We start from the raw sequence: 13,796 nt of genomic DNA on the forward strand, positions 1-13,796 counted from the left end.
ATGGTGAAGGAAAAGAGACCCAAGCTGGTTTTCATTATAGAAACCAAGTTACAGGCATCCAATTTCGATCATATTAAAATTAAGTTAGGATTTGAAAATGTTTTTGCGATTGATAGTGTTGGTAGAAGTGGAGGGTTGGCACTGTTTTGGAGTAACGAGGTGGATGTAGAAATTCAAAACTATAGTAGAAGACATATCAATGCGATGGTTGAATTGGATAGATGGAGTCCCCTTTGAAAATTTACAGGCTTTTATGCACATCCTGACGTCACAAAGTGGAAGGAGGCATGGGATCTTCTCCGATACCTTTGGCATTTGACTCCAACTCCTTGGCTTTGTGTAGGAGATTTTAATGAGATACTTGAGTTGTCGGAGAAAAAGGGTATTCGCGGGCAACCAATGAGGCAAATGGAGGATTTTAGAGAAGCTTTGGAATTCTACAATTTGAATGATTTGCAATATAGGGGTCCAAAATTTACGTGGAGCAATAAAAGGGGAGGAGATGATTTTGTTCAAGAAAGACTAGATACAGTCAGGGCCAATGATGAGTGGTTGGAGATTTTTCAATATATGATAGTGGAGATTTTGGCCGCAAGAAGTTCTGACCATGCCCTTGTCCATGTTATGGCGTGCAGTCGGCCTCAAGGATTCAAGATGCGCAATCCACGTTTCTTCTATGTGGCTGGTTGGGGTAAGCAAGAGGAGAACCATAAAATAATTAAGAAGGTATGGGTAGCAAGGAGTCAGGATGGGAATGAATGGAATAAATTAAAGAAGAAAATTGAGGGGAGCAAGAGAGAGATTCTTTGCTGGAGGAAGAAAAATAAGGAACAAAGCGAAAATGGAATTGAACAAAAAACTAAGCAACTTGTTGTGCTTCAACAAACAGAGGGGCTGGGAAAAAATGAGGAAATTGGGCAAGTTCAAAATGAGTTGCATGAGTTGTTGGAGGCGGAAGAGCTGGGATGGAGACAACGAGCTAAAGAGCATTGGTTAAAATATGGAGACAAGAATTCTAAATTTTTTCATGCAAGTGTAAAACAAAGACAAAGGGTCAATCACATTCATCGTATTATAGATGGGCGAGGTGTGGAATGTTCTACGGTGGAGGAGATAGTGAGGGGCTTTAACAATTATTTTCAAGATATTTACACTACATCCAACCCGGGTGGTATTCGAGAATTCATTGATGGCCTCCAACCGACAGTGACAGCTTCCATGAATGCATCTTTGGGGAAAGAGTTTACTAAGGAAGAGGTTTGTGCAGCTCTATCCCAAATGGGCACCCTAAAATCGCCTAGTCCGGATGGCATGCCTGCAACTTTTTATCAAGAACACTGGGCCACTATAGGTGATGAAGTATGTAATGGGGTGTTACAATTTTTATCATCGGGTGTTTTTGATAAAACTATGAATCATACTTATATTGCATTAATTCCGAAAGTGAAAAATCCCTCCAAGGTATCGGAATTTAGACCTATTAGTCTTTGTAATGTTTTATACAAGCTTATTTTAAAAACATTGCCTAATAGGTTGAAAATAATTCTGCAAGATATTATTTCACCTAATCAAAGTGCTTTTGTACCGGGGAGACTCATAACTGATAATGTAATTGTTGCATACAAGACAATGCATTCTATGCATACTCGGATGTGGGGCAAGGTTGGGTATATGGCGTTAAAGTTGGATATGAGCAAAGCTTATGATAGGGTGGAGTGGGTGTTTTTAGAAGAAGTAATGAAGAAAATGGGGTTTAATGACCATGGGTAGGGTTGATTATGCAATGTATTATAACTGTCAAATATGAAGTGTTGATTAATGGTTCCCCCGAAGGTTGTATTCAACCAACCCCCAATCTCCGACAAGGGGACCCGTTATCCCCTTACTTGTTTCTTTTATGTGCAGAAACATTGAGCTCGCAGATAAGGTGTAAGGAACAAGACGATTCTTTCAAAGGTGTGTGCCCAGGTCTCCTAAAGGGCCCCGACTTAGTCACTTATTTTTTGCAGACAATAGTCTGATTTTCTGTCGGGCTACGAGACATGATTGGCAGCAACTATCAGAGATTCTAGACCAGTATGAATGGGTGTCGGGCCAAAAGCTTAATAAAGAAAAAACATCAATTTTCTTCAACAGAAACACATGCCAGAGAGTCCGGAACCAACTTACTCAACTAGCTGGGGTCCCCACTACTCAACGATATGACAAATATCTTGGGTTGTCGGCGTTGGTAGAGAAGTCTCGGCTTAAAGAATTTCAAAGTATCACGGAGCGGGTCCGTAAAAGGGTAAATGACTGGAAGGTGAAATTCCTGTCTCAAGCAGGTAAGGAGATCCTTTTGAAAGCTGTGGTACAGGTTATGCCTACTTATAGTATGGGAATTTTCCTATTGCCCAAAACTTTGTGTAAGGAGATTAATACCATTATGCAAAGATTTTGGTGGGGTCATTCGAAAAATGTCAAGAAAATCCACTGGATGAGTTGGCAGAAAATGGGGAGATCCAAGACACAAGGAGGGATAGGTTTTCGTGACCTACAATGCTTCAGCAAGGCATTGTTAGCCAAACAATGTTGGCGATTGTTACATTACCCTCAAAGTTTGGTGGCACATATAGTCAAGGCTAAGTATTTCCCAAATCACTCCTTTATAGACGCGAAGTTGGAGAGTCAACCGTCGTTTGCATGGCGGAGCATACTTTCGGCTAAACCGCTATTAGAGGAAGGAATGATTTGGAGGATAGGAGATGGGCAAAAGGTGAGGATTTGGGGCGATAAATGGATTCCTAAATCGGTATCTTATAAAATACAGTCCCTATGTCGGCAATTGGAGCAAACTGCATTAGTAGCTGAGCTTGTTGATACAAATATAGGCTTCTGGAATTATCCTCTTATTCATAGTATCTTTTGGAAAGAAGAAGCTGAATTAATATGCAGTCTTCTGGTGAGCCGTTACGGTCAAAGGGATAAGCTAATATGGAGGGCGACTCCTACGGGGGAGTTTACGGTGAGAAGTGCTTATTATTTGGAGAAGGGGAGGAGGGATACTATGGAAGGTGAAGGATCAAATAATCATGGAGTTTCTGAGGTGTGGAAAAAGATGTGGGCTATCAAGGTGCCTAATGCTACGAAGGTTTTTATTTGGAGGGCATGTAATAACATTCTCCCAACTAAGGAGAATCTCAAGCGGCGAGGAGTAATAAGGGAGGATTTGTGTTCCATATGCACGACTGCAGTTGAATCGGTTATTCATGCATTATGGGAGTGTCCAGGTGCCCAAGATGTTTGGGCAGGGAGTAAAAGATGGATTCAGAAATGCCACAGTACTGGAAATAGCTTTCTTGAAGTCATGGAATTCTTGCTTTTGAGAAGCAGTGATGAAGACTTGGCATTTATAGCAATATTGGCCAGGGGCATATGGACTCGTAGAAATAATGTTATCCATGGTGGAAATTTTACTCATCCAAACATCCTTGCAAGAGAAGCGAAGGAGTTAGTATTTCAATTCTGGAATCAAAATGAAAACCATTCGGCAGAAGATACCCCTACAATATCTGTTCCAGAGTGGTTGAAGTGGAAGGGACCGGGGACTAGTGGGCTTAAAGCCAACTGGGACGTGGCTCTAAATCTGGAAAGACAACGAATGGGGATAGGGGTGGTCATAAGGGATAAAATAGGGAGGGTTTATGCGGCTCTTAGCCGTTCTATGGAGGCATGTCGGGCGCCGGTCACAGCAAAAGCAATGGGAGCACTACAAGCGATAGAATTTTGTCGGGACCTGGGTAATACCAATCTAATTTTGGAGGGAGATTCTCTCCAAGTGGTACAAGCGGTAAATTCTACGGACGAACAATGGTTCCGGTTCGGGTAGATTATTGAAGACATTCAAATAGTGCTGTTGCAATATCAAAATTGGAAGGTCGTTCATGTAAAACGGGAAGCAAATTTTGCAGCCCATGGTTTAGCAAAGGTAGCAGCGCAAGAACCTACGAAGAAAGTTTGGAGGGAAGAGATTCCTTCATGTATTTCTGATGTAGTTCTTTTAGAACACATTGCTCTTGTTGTTTAGAGTTTATACTCTAGATTTTTCTGAAATGAAATGCAAGAAGTTTCTATCAATATATATATATAATATCATTAGTTAGTAAGGATATTTTTACCAAAAACCATTATCGAAGGAGATTTTGGAGGCTTAATTTTTTCAGAACCCTAAACTACACATCAACGACCAAACACCTCCCTTGCTCTTGGCCTTGATCTTTTCTATCAAAGGCATGCTAATCCTCCTCACTTCGTTACTATTTGAGCAGCACCTCCTTGCCTTAAGCTTACTTGAGTTTTACCTTTCACTTTTCAAGTAGTTTTCCTTGGTTTTCTCTTTGCAAGCCATTCAGCCACCTTGTGCTTCTTGTCTGTTTTGGTCCCTTTCATCAAGTCAGCCTTGAACAAGCATAGAATGGATGTTTAGGTTCTGATTTGGCATCATCTTGCATAACCTTACTCTTCATTTGGTGTTCAAGAGTTCATCCATTTCAAGATAGCACCCATTCGGGCACCTAGAGTGATTTTGGAGAGTTTTCTTCCAACTTACTTGGTAAGTTCTTGATGCATGAAATTGTCTCTTAGATAGTCTCTATAAATCAATTCAAAATCACTTCTACCATATTGAGTGTACGTAAAAGCTCAAAAGAATATAGATTTGAATGTGAAACTTTCACATATGATATCTTATGATTCACTCAGCATATTTTTTCTTCTTATTTATGTTTCCTTTGATTGAACTGTTAAAAAAAAAAAACAAATTGACCCAATAAGCTTAAGAACTAAAGTGAGTGAAAACAAAAGAATTATAAACTATCTTTACTTTTACTATACTCGCTATGGTCTTGGATCGTCATGAGTGATTGTCTTTTATATCTATTTCCTTACGATATATCTTTACATTAAGGGCCTGTTTTGTTGTAAAATTAAATGGATGGTGGAAAAATTCTTATTAATGTTAAATAATATTAATCCAAACAATTAACAATAAGATAAATAGAATACAATAAATAAAAAAAATAGAGCAAGGAAAAATCTCACAAAGCTATAAAATCACACAAGAGCGTTGTCCTTAAGTGTTGATTTCGTGCCTCCCGGAGTGTATAACTCGGGGCGATTGGATCTCTTGACACGAACCTCCTAGGATTAGACTATAGCATCTACCTTCATTAAGCACGCACTTCCAAGTAACGAAGATCAAATGAACAACCCTTTGATCAAAGAAGATGAGGGACAAACCCACACTAAAAAAAAGAAAAGGAAGACCAAAATATAGATCAATGGCTTATGAAAATAAAATTTGTTGGAAGAAAGAAAGATGCTGTACGATCCTTTTCTTTTTGAGCCAAAGAATTGAGTTATGGAGCTAGTAGGTGGGCTCAATTTATACCAACAGTTAAAAAGAAATGCAAGAGGAATTTTTTTTCTCTTAAATCCAACGGTTAAAAAGCAATGCAAAAGGAGTTTTTTTCTCTTAAAGCCAACGGTTAAAAAAAAATGCAAGAAGAATTTTTTCTCTTAAACCCCATCAATAAATGACAAACCATTAAAATCGACACTCATGATGGTGACTTAATTACCAACGGCTAGAAAATGTAAGATAAAATATTTTTCATAAAACTCATGAATAAATAATGAAGATAATCTATGACAAACAGTCAAACCATATATTCAGTTTTTTCCTCGTAAAATTCATAAAGAAGACTTGATGTCAAATGGTCAAGAGAAAAAGAAAATATCAATGAGAAATAATGACCAATGTTTGTAACAGGACAACAATCCCCCACATGTTACAAACACTAGAGTAAAAGGAGATTGAAAGCATGCATCGATGTGGTACCCGAAAGTTTTAACCACACCTAGGATAAATAAGTAGAAACTTAATGAATTGTTGTAGAGTTAGACTCTTTTAACCAAATCCGTAAGTTGAGCAAACTTATCACCCACATAACTTTCTCAAAAAAAATAATAATAATAATAATAAAAAATTTGAAAAAAAAAAAAAAATAGGTTGTTCTGCGGGTTGGCGCCTTATACAGACCATGCGTTCCTAGGTTTCATGAGTGCTGTAGAGACTTACTCAAGTCTCATAGGAAGCGGCACCATCTCCACACTCATATAGGTGGTATCCATGAAGAGTGTATGCAGGAAACACTTCATCCCAACAGGTAGGGACTATGGAATCATTAAGAGTTTTAAACTCATCCTTAATCACCCTGCACCTTTGTACTGTCTTACACCATAGGGATGGACTCATCAATAATCTTCTCAACAAGATAGTGAAATAACATAGAATGGCAGTACCACACGATGATCACTTGTGACTTCGTTTCCCATTAAACTTCATTCATGGGATCTCCAATCACAGAGGTTGGATATCTATCACAATGTCATCATTTGGGTCTCAGTCCTATCCCCCTCGATGAATCACTCACCAGCCTTCTTGCTAGTGCCTTGGTCAAAGGATCTGCCAAATTCCTTTCTGACCTCACAAAATCCATGGATATTACACCGGTCTCAATTAGCTGCCTCACAATAGTGTGCCTTAATCGAATATGTCGACTTTTCCCATTATAGATCTTGCTCTTGGCTTGAGCTATGGCAGCCTGGCAATCACAATGAATACAAACAGGTGAAACTGGGTTCGCATATAAAGGCAAATCAATCAAAAGGCTCCTTAGCCATTCAGCTTCAGTTCCAGCCTTCTCCAAGGCAACTAACTCTGTCTCCATTGTGGATCTTGCTATGCAAGTTTGTTTGGAGGACTTCCAAGATATAGCTCCTCCTGCTAATGTGAACACATAGCCACTGGTAGGCTTTAGTTCATCAGAATTAGGAATCCAGTTAGCATCACAATTCCCTTCTAATATAGCAGGAAAACCATAATATGACAAGCCATAATTAATTGTGCCCTTTAAATATCTCAACAATCTAGAGATTGCATCCCAATGCTCAACACTAAGATTATGAGTATATCTACTCAATCTACTGACAGCATATGCAATATCAGGGTGTATACAGTTTGTCAAGAACATTAAACTACCAATGATTTGTGCATATTTCTCTTGTGAAACACTATCACCGTGATTCTTAACCAAATATATTTTAGAATCATATGGTGTAGACATAGGTGAATAATCAAAGTGCTCAAATCTTTTTAGCATCTTTTCAACATATTGTGATTGAGATAAAGTAATACAATTATTATCTCTAAGAACTTTAATGCCCAATATAACATTAGCCTCACCCATGTCTTTCATATCAAAATTAGATGAAAGAAATCTTTTAACTTCATGCACAACATTAATGTTGGTTCCAAAAATAAGCAAATCATCAACATATAAAGAAATAATGACACCTTCATTATCACTAAACTTGCTATAGATGCATTTATCTCCACCATTAATAGAATAAGCATTAGACAGCACCACTTTGTCAAAATTGTCATGCTATTGTTTAGGAGCTTGTTTTAATCCATTCAAAGATTTCACCAATTTACAAACTTTGTGTTCTTGACCGGGGATTACAGGTCCCTCGAGTTGCTTCATATAAATTTCTTCTTCTAAATCACCATTTAAAAAGGCAGTCTTGACATCCATTTGATGTACCACAAGTTTATAAATAAAAGCAATAGCAAACAATATTCTAATAGATGCAATTCTAGTAACCAGAGAATAAGTGTCAAAATAATCAATATTTTGCTTTTGCTTGTAGCCTTTAGCCACCAAGCGTGCCTTGTATATATCTATTATACCATCCGGTTTGAGTTTCTTCTTGAACACCCACTTACAACCAATTGGTTTGGTCTTAGGAGGTAACTAAACAAGTTCCCATGTATGGTTAGACATAATTGAATCTAATTCATTATTAATAACTTCTAACCAAAAAGGTACATCGATAGATTTGATTGCTTCATTATAACATGTTGGATCATCATCAACAATATAAGCAATAAAATTATTACCGAAATTCCTTTCCATTCTAGCTCACTTGCTTCTCCTCAATTCTTGCACATCATCAACAATTTCATTAGAAGTAAAAGAAGGTTCATGCAATAATTTTTCCTTATTTTTCAAAGGAAACACATTCTCAAAGAAAATAGCATTTTTAGATTCAATAATAGTATTGTAATCTAAAACATCACTCTTAATAACAAGAAATTTATAACATGAACTATTGCAAGCATAACCAATAAAAACACAATCACAAGTTCTAAAGCCAAGTTTCCTCTTTTTTGGCTCAGGTAGCATAACCTTTGCCAAACACCCCCAAACTTTGAGGTATTTCAAACTAGGCTTATGACCTTCCCAAAGTTTATAAAGAGTTTTACCGGTTTTTTTTATGAGGCACTTTATTTTAAATGTGATAAGCCGAAAGAATGGCTTCCCCCCACATGTTACTGGGTAGCCCGGAACTAACAAGCATAGCATTCATCATTTCTTTCAAAGTTCTATTCTTTCTTTCAGCTACTCCATTAGATTCCGGTGAATAACGAGGTGTAACTTCATGTATTATGCCATTTTGTTCACAAAATTCCTTAAAAGGATTAGACTCATATTCACCACCTCTATCGGTCCTTAGTCTTTTAATCCTTTTATTCTTTCGATTTTCAATTTCAATTTTTTATTTTATGAACATTTCTAAGGCTTCATCTTTGGATCTTAATAAATAAAGTTTAGTAAATCTAGAGTAAGGGAAAATTACAATTTACCCCCCCCCCCCCCAAAGTTAACAGCGTTTTTAAATTTGAACATTAAAGTTTTAATTTTTGCAATCCACCCCCACAAAGTTTCAATTTTTTTTCAATTCAACCAATATTATCCCAAAATTCTCATATTGCCCCTAATTTTTTATTTTTTATTTTTATTTTTTATGAAAAAAAAGGACAAATTTTGGGCTACAAAAATGGCCAGATGGCCAAAGGGGTGGCTAGGGCCAACCCGAATATTTTTTAAATTTTTTTATAAAAAATAAAAAAATAAAAATTATGGGCAATATGGTAAGTTTTGGATACAATTGGTCAAATTGTAAAAGTTTGGAACTTTGGGGGGGTGAATTGCAAAAATTAAACTTTGGTGTTCGAATTGAAAAACGCTGTCAACTTTAGGGGGGTAAACTGTAATTTTCCCCTAGAGTAATCATCACCAAATATCACATAATATTTTTTACCACCTCTAGTTATTGTGTGCTTTAAATCACCCAAATCACTATGTATTAACCCAAGAAGTTCAGTTTCTCTTGTAATAGATTTACAAGATTTTTTAGTGATTTTAGTCTCAGCACATACTTCACATTTATCCATATTGGTTTCACTTAGTGAATTAATAATTCCGGTTTCTTTCATTTTCTTGATGTACCCAAGATTTACATGTCCAAGTCTACCATGCCAAATATTAATAGAATCAACCAAGTAAGCATAAGAAGATGAATTTTCATTAATAATATTAGCAACATTTAATACAAAAAGACCTTGATCTTCATAGCCTTTACCAACAAACGCATCATGCTTAGTTAAGGTAACAATGCCACAATCAAATAAAACCTTAAGTCCTACCTTACCAAGCAAGTGTACCGAAACAAGATTTTGTCGGAAATGAGGAACATGTAGAACATCGGAGAGTGAAAGGGTTTTACCTGAAGTTAGCTTTAAGAGAGCTTTCCCTTTGCCTACCATAGGCAAAGATCTATTGTCTCCAACAATTACATATTTAGTATTTTCCTTTATTGGTGTGTAGGAGGATAAGTCTTCTTTATTTCCACAAATGTGCCTAGTAGATGCGGAATCAATCACCCATCCTTTTACTTCTGTGGTCATGTTAGCTTCGAATATGACAGCTGCAATGATCTCTTCCACTTCCGTCACATTTGCCTTGTTTTTTGATATTGATCCTTTGTAGTTGTTGGTGGTCCTTTGCTTACATACCGTTGCATAATGACTTGCTTTGCCACAAACAAAACAATTGACCTTTTTCTACTGTATTAGAGAATGAGACGTGTTGAATCTTTTCTTATTATTCCAAGGTTTTCTTTTGGGCTTATGGTCAAATTTCTTGTAATGTTGTGGAGGCCTACTAGATCTCTCTTCTACTAAATTAGCTTCGGAAATAATTTCCTTAGCTTTGTTAACCTTTTCCAAAGACCTATTCCTTTATTCTATTTTAATATGCACTATGGTTTGTTGAAGACTCATGAAAGTCTTCTTTTGTTTGAAATAGAGTTTATACTCTTTCCAAGAGTCGGGTAATTTTTCAACAAGACACTAGGTCATAAAACTTTTGGGTAAACCATCACCCTCTTTGGCTAATTCAGCAACTACGTTATGAAACTCATGGATTTGAGAAGTAATACTCTTTTCATCGGTCATTTGAAAATGTAAGAAATTGCTTGCAGCAAATTTCTTAGTACCCTCATTGTCAATCACATATCTACCAACTAATTCATCCCATAAATCTCTAGCAATAGTAAAATTTCAATAAACATCAAACAATTCATTAGATAAAGAATTCAATATAGTATTCATACATAATGTATTAGCCATCTCCCAATCTCTTAATTTTTTGGATTGTTCTTCAGATTGCTCATCCGGTCTAGGCTTAGTTAGAGCACTAGAAATTTTTGTAAAATCTAAAACTACAAGAACCTTTTGTTGCCAACGTTTAAAATTATTTTCATCAAAAGGTTCAATTTTTGTAGCATCTGGAAGAACTTTAGCAGCAGCAAAAATTTGTGCATCCATAATCAACCTTTAAGATTGTTGTAAAATTAAATGGATGGTGCAAAAATTCTTATTGATGCTAAATAATATTAATCCAAAAAATTAACAATAAGATAAATAGAATACAATAAATAAATAAAAAATAAAGCAAGAAAAAATCTCACAAAGCTATAGAATCACGCAAGAGTGTTGTCCTTAAATGTTGATTTTGTGCCTCCCGGAGTGTATAACTCGGTGTGATTGGATCTCTTGACACACAATCTCTCAGGATTAGACTATAGTGTCTACCTTTATTAAGGACACACTTCCAAGTAACGAAGATCAAATGAACAACCCTTTGATCAAAGAAGATGAGGAACAAACGCACACTAAAAAAAGAAAAGGAAGACCAAAATATAGTTCAATGGCTTATGAAAATAAAATTTGTTGGAAGAAAGAAAGATGATGTACGGTCCTTTTCTTTTTGAGCCAAAGAAGTGAGTTATGGAGCTGGTAGGTGGGCTCAATTTATAAAAAAAATTGAGCTTCTTGCTTTTACAAAAACCATTAATAACCAACGGTTAAAAAGCAATGCAAGAGGAATTTTTTTTCTCTTAAATCCAACGGTTAAAAAGCAATGCAAGAGGAGTTTTTTTCTCTTAAAGCCAACGGTTAAAAAGCAATGCAAGAAGAATTTTTTTCTCTTAAAGCCCATCAATAAATGACAAACCGTTAAAATCAAAACTCATGATGGTGACTTAATTTCCAACGGCTAGAAAATGTAAGATGAAATATTTTTCATAAAACTTATGAATAAATAATGAAGATAATCTAATGACAAACGGTCAAACCATATACTCAGTTTTTTCCTTATAAAATTCATAAAGAAGACTTAATGTCAAACGGTCACGAGAAAAAAAAAATATCAATGAGAAATAATGACCAATGTTTGTAACATCACAACATGTTTGTGATTGAGTTTGAAGCTTAAATGTGTTTTTAACACTCAAAAAGCTCGTTTGAAAAAAAAAAAAAAAAGTACTTGTTTGATAAAAAAATTTAAAAGCACAGTCCAAAAAGCATAAAAATAGCCAAAAAAACACTTTTGATTAAAAGCTTAAAAATGAAGCTTTTGCCAAAAAAACTCTTTTTGACTTAAAAATTTTATTTCTCAAATACAATCTCAAACAGGCTCTAAGTCTATGTTTAAGCGTTGCAGCCTCCTACTTGCACGGTTAACTTGTATGACTTTTGTTATTGTAAGGTGATCGTATGACCTGTATGACTTTGGTCCTCTAATTGTCCATAAGACTTGCATCGAGCAACCTAGATCTCATACATAATATAGGTAAAGTGTAAAATAAATTGTATTTACTTTTGTCCATTGTCCGTAAGACTTTCATTGAGTGACTTGACCTCATGCATAGCACGAGTACGCGTAAATAAATTGTATCATCCTCTTATTGTTGGTAAGACTTCCACTTAGCGATTGTTCCTCATCGAATAACATGAGTTGATTGTCCTCACTTACTTTATTGTCCTTATGGTATATCCACCTCCACTCTTTTTTTTTTTATTTTTATTTTTTTTATGGTTTATCACTAAACCTATGAATCCAGGTTTTAAAATTATTAACCGTCTCAGATAAAATAAATGGAATAAAGAATACATAATGATTATAAAGAGATGAGAGTCTAAGAGACACCCCTTTTTTTTTTTCCTTTTTCTTTTTTTTTTTTCAATGAGAAAATTAATTTTTTAGTTTTTTTAGTTTGCATTTATCCCAATTTTTTATACTGCATGAGTGATTTGTAATTTAAGCCAATTACAGTGGCTAATTTTTTATTTATCTAAAGAAAATACTAATTTTTTTTGTATTTATCTAACCCTTGGTTTTTTTTTTTTTTTGTTTAAAAATAGATTAGTTTAGTTTTTTATTTAAGAGAATAAGAGTATTATAGGAATTTAATAAAAAATTAGCATTTTTGATATAGTTTGGTAATTTGATGTATCACTTTAGCGCACTTTAAACTTTATGAGGCTTTTTTTATTATAGTTTTTAAGAAAATAAGGATATTATAATAATATAATAAAAAAAAAGTGGCATTTATACTTTATAGTACACTTTGGTAGTTTGATGTACCACATTGTAACACATATTAAACTTAATGAAGCTTTTTAAAAAAACGGCTGTTAGTTGAGTTTTTCTTTTTTAATTTTTTTAATTTTTAATTTTTATTTGGCACAATTTGATAATTTAATGTATCACTTTAGCATATTTTAAACTTTATATGTCTTTTTTTACAGTCGACCCTTAGTTGATGGGGGCTTTTTATTTTTTATTTTTTCCATATTTTTTTTACTATTCTTTTCTAACACAGTTTAAAAAAATAAAATTATTATAGTACTTGGTGACTAAATTTAACTGTACATTTTTTTTGGCATAAAATATCGTAAAACTTGGAAATGGTCAAATATGCTTGAGCCGGCGGCGGTGACAGATTTGTCTTTTGAATAAAGTAAAGAGAGCCACTCTTTGGTTCAAGCTTACAGGATAATAAGCTGAGCCACTCTTTTTCTGGCAATAAATGCATGTCTTCATTTGGGAAAAGCTAACAAGCTTTGGGAAGATGCTGAGCCTGTCTTTCTCCCTGCTTCTTCTTAGTAATTTAGCAGCTGTAATTTTAGCTGCCGATAGATTTAGCAGAGGAGACTTCCCACCAGGCTTCGTGTTTGGGTCTGGGACCTCAGCATACCAGGTCAGGGTATTTATATTTCTATAAAAGGCTCTGGTGGATAATATATTTCTTTATATTATTATTTCATTATATGGGTGACAAGAATATTGTTTCCTTATATTCTGTCTTTTTCTCTGTTGAAAAATTATAAATGAAAGGTTGAAGGTGCAGCAGACCAAGAGGGTAGGAAGCCTAGCATATGGGATACATTCGCTCATGAGGGTATGCTTTTCTTTAGTTTTGCTTTTTAATGTTATATTCTAATACAACAAACTTGTTCATAATCAAGATTCTGTATCTTAATTATCCTCACTAAGTATTTTATT

At 35.1% G+C, this 13,796-nt stretch overlaps 1 protein-coding gene across 5 annotated transcripts in view; it reads left to right on the forward strand.

Moving 5' to 3' along the window:
* Nucleotides 1-13,246: 13,246 nt before the first annotated feature.
* The window catches only part of LOC132187773 (beta-glucosidase 11-like), a 14,446-nt gene continuing 13,896 nt past the window's right edge, over nucleotides 13,247-13,796 (forward strand). Inside the window, exons 1-2 of one of the 5 annotated variants that reach the window (XM_059602199.1) lie at nucleotides 13,247-13,491; nucleotides 13,629-13,692. In XM_059602199.1, the coding sequence (XP_059458182.1) occupies nucleotides 13,321-13,491; nucleotides 13,629-13,692 (235 nt within the window). In that variant the 5' untranslated portion in view covers nucleotides 13,247-13,320. Of the gene's footprint in view, nucleotides 13,492-13,628; nucleotides 13,693-13,796 lie in introns of those variants that run through there. The other 4 variants (XM_059602200.1, XM_059602196.1, XM_059602197.1 and 1 more) reach the window with 4 other exon arrangements.

Source organism: Corylus avellana, chromosome ca7 (assembly GCF_901000735.1).
Source record: "Corylus avellana chromosome ca7, CavTom2PMs-1.0".
Classification (NCBI taxonomy): Eukaryota; Viridiplantae; Streptophyta; class Magnoliopsida; order Fagales; family Betulaceae; genus Corylus; species Corylus avellana.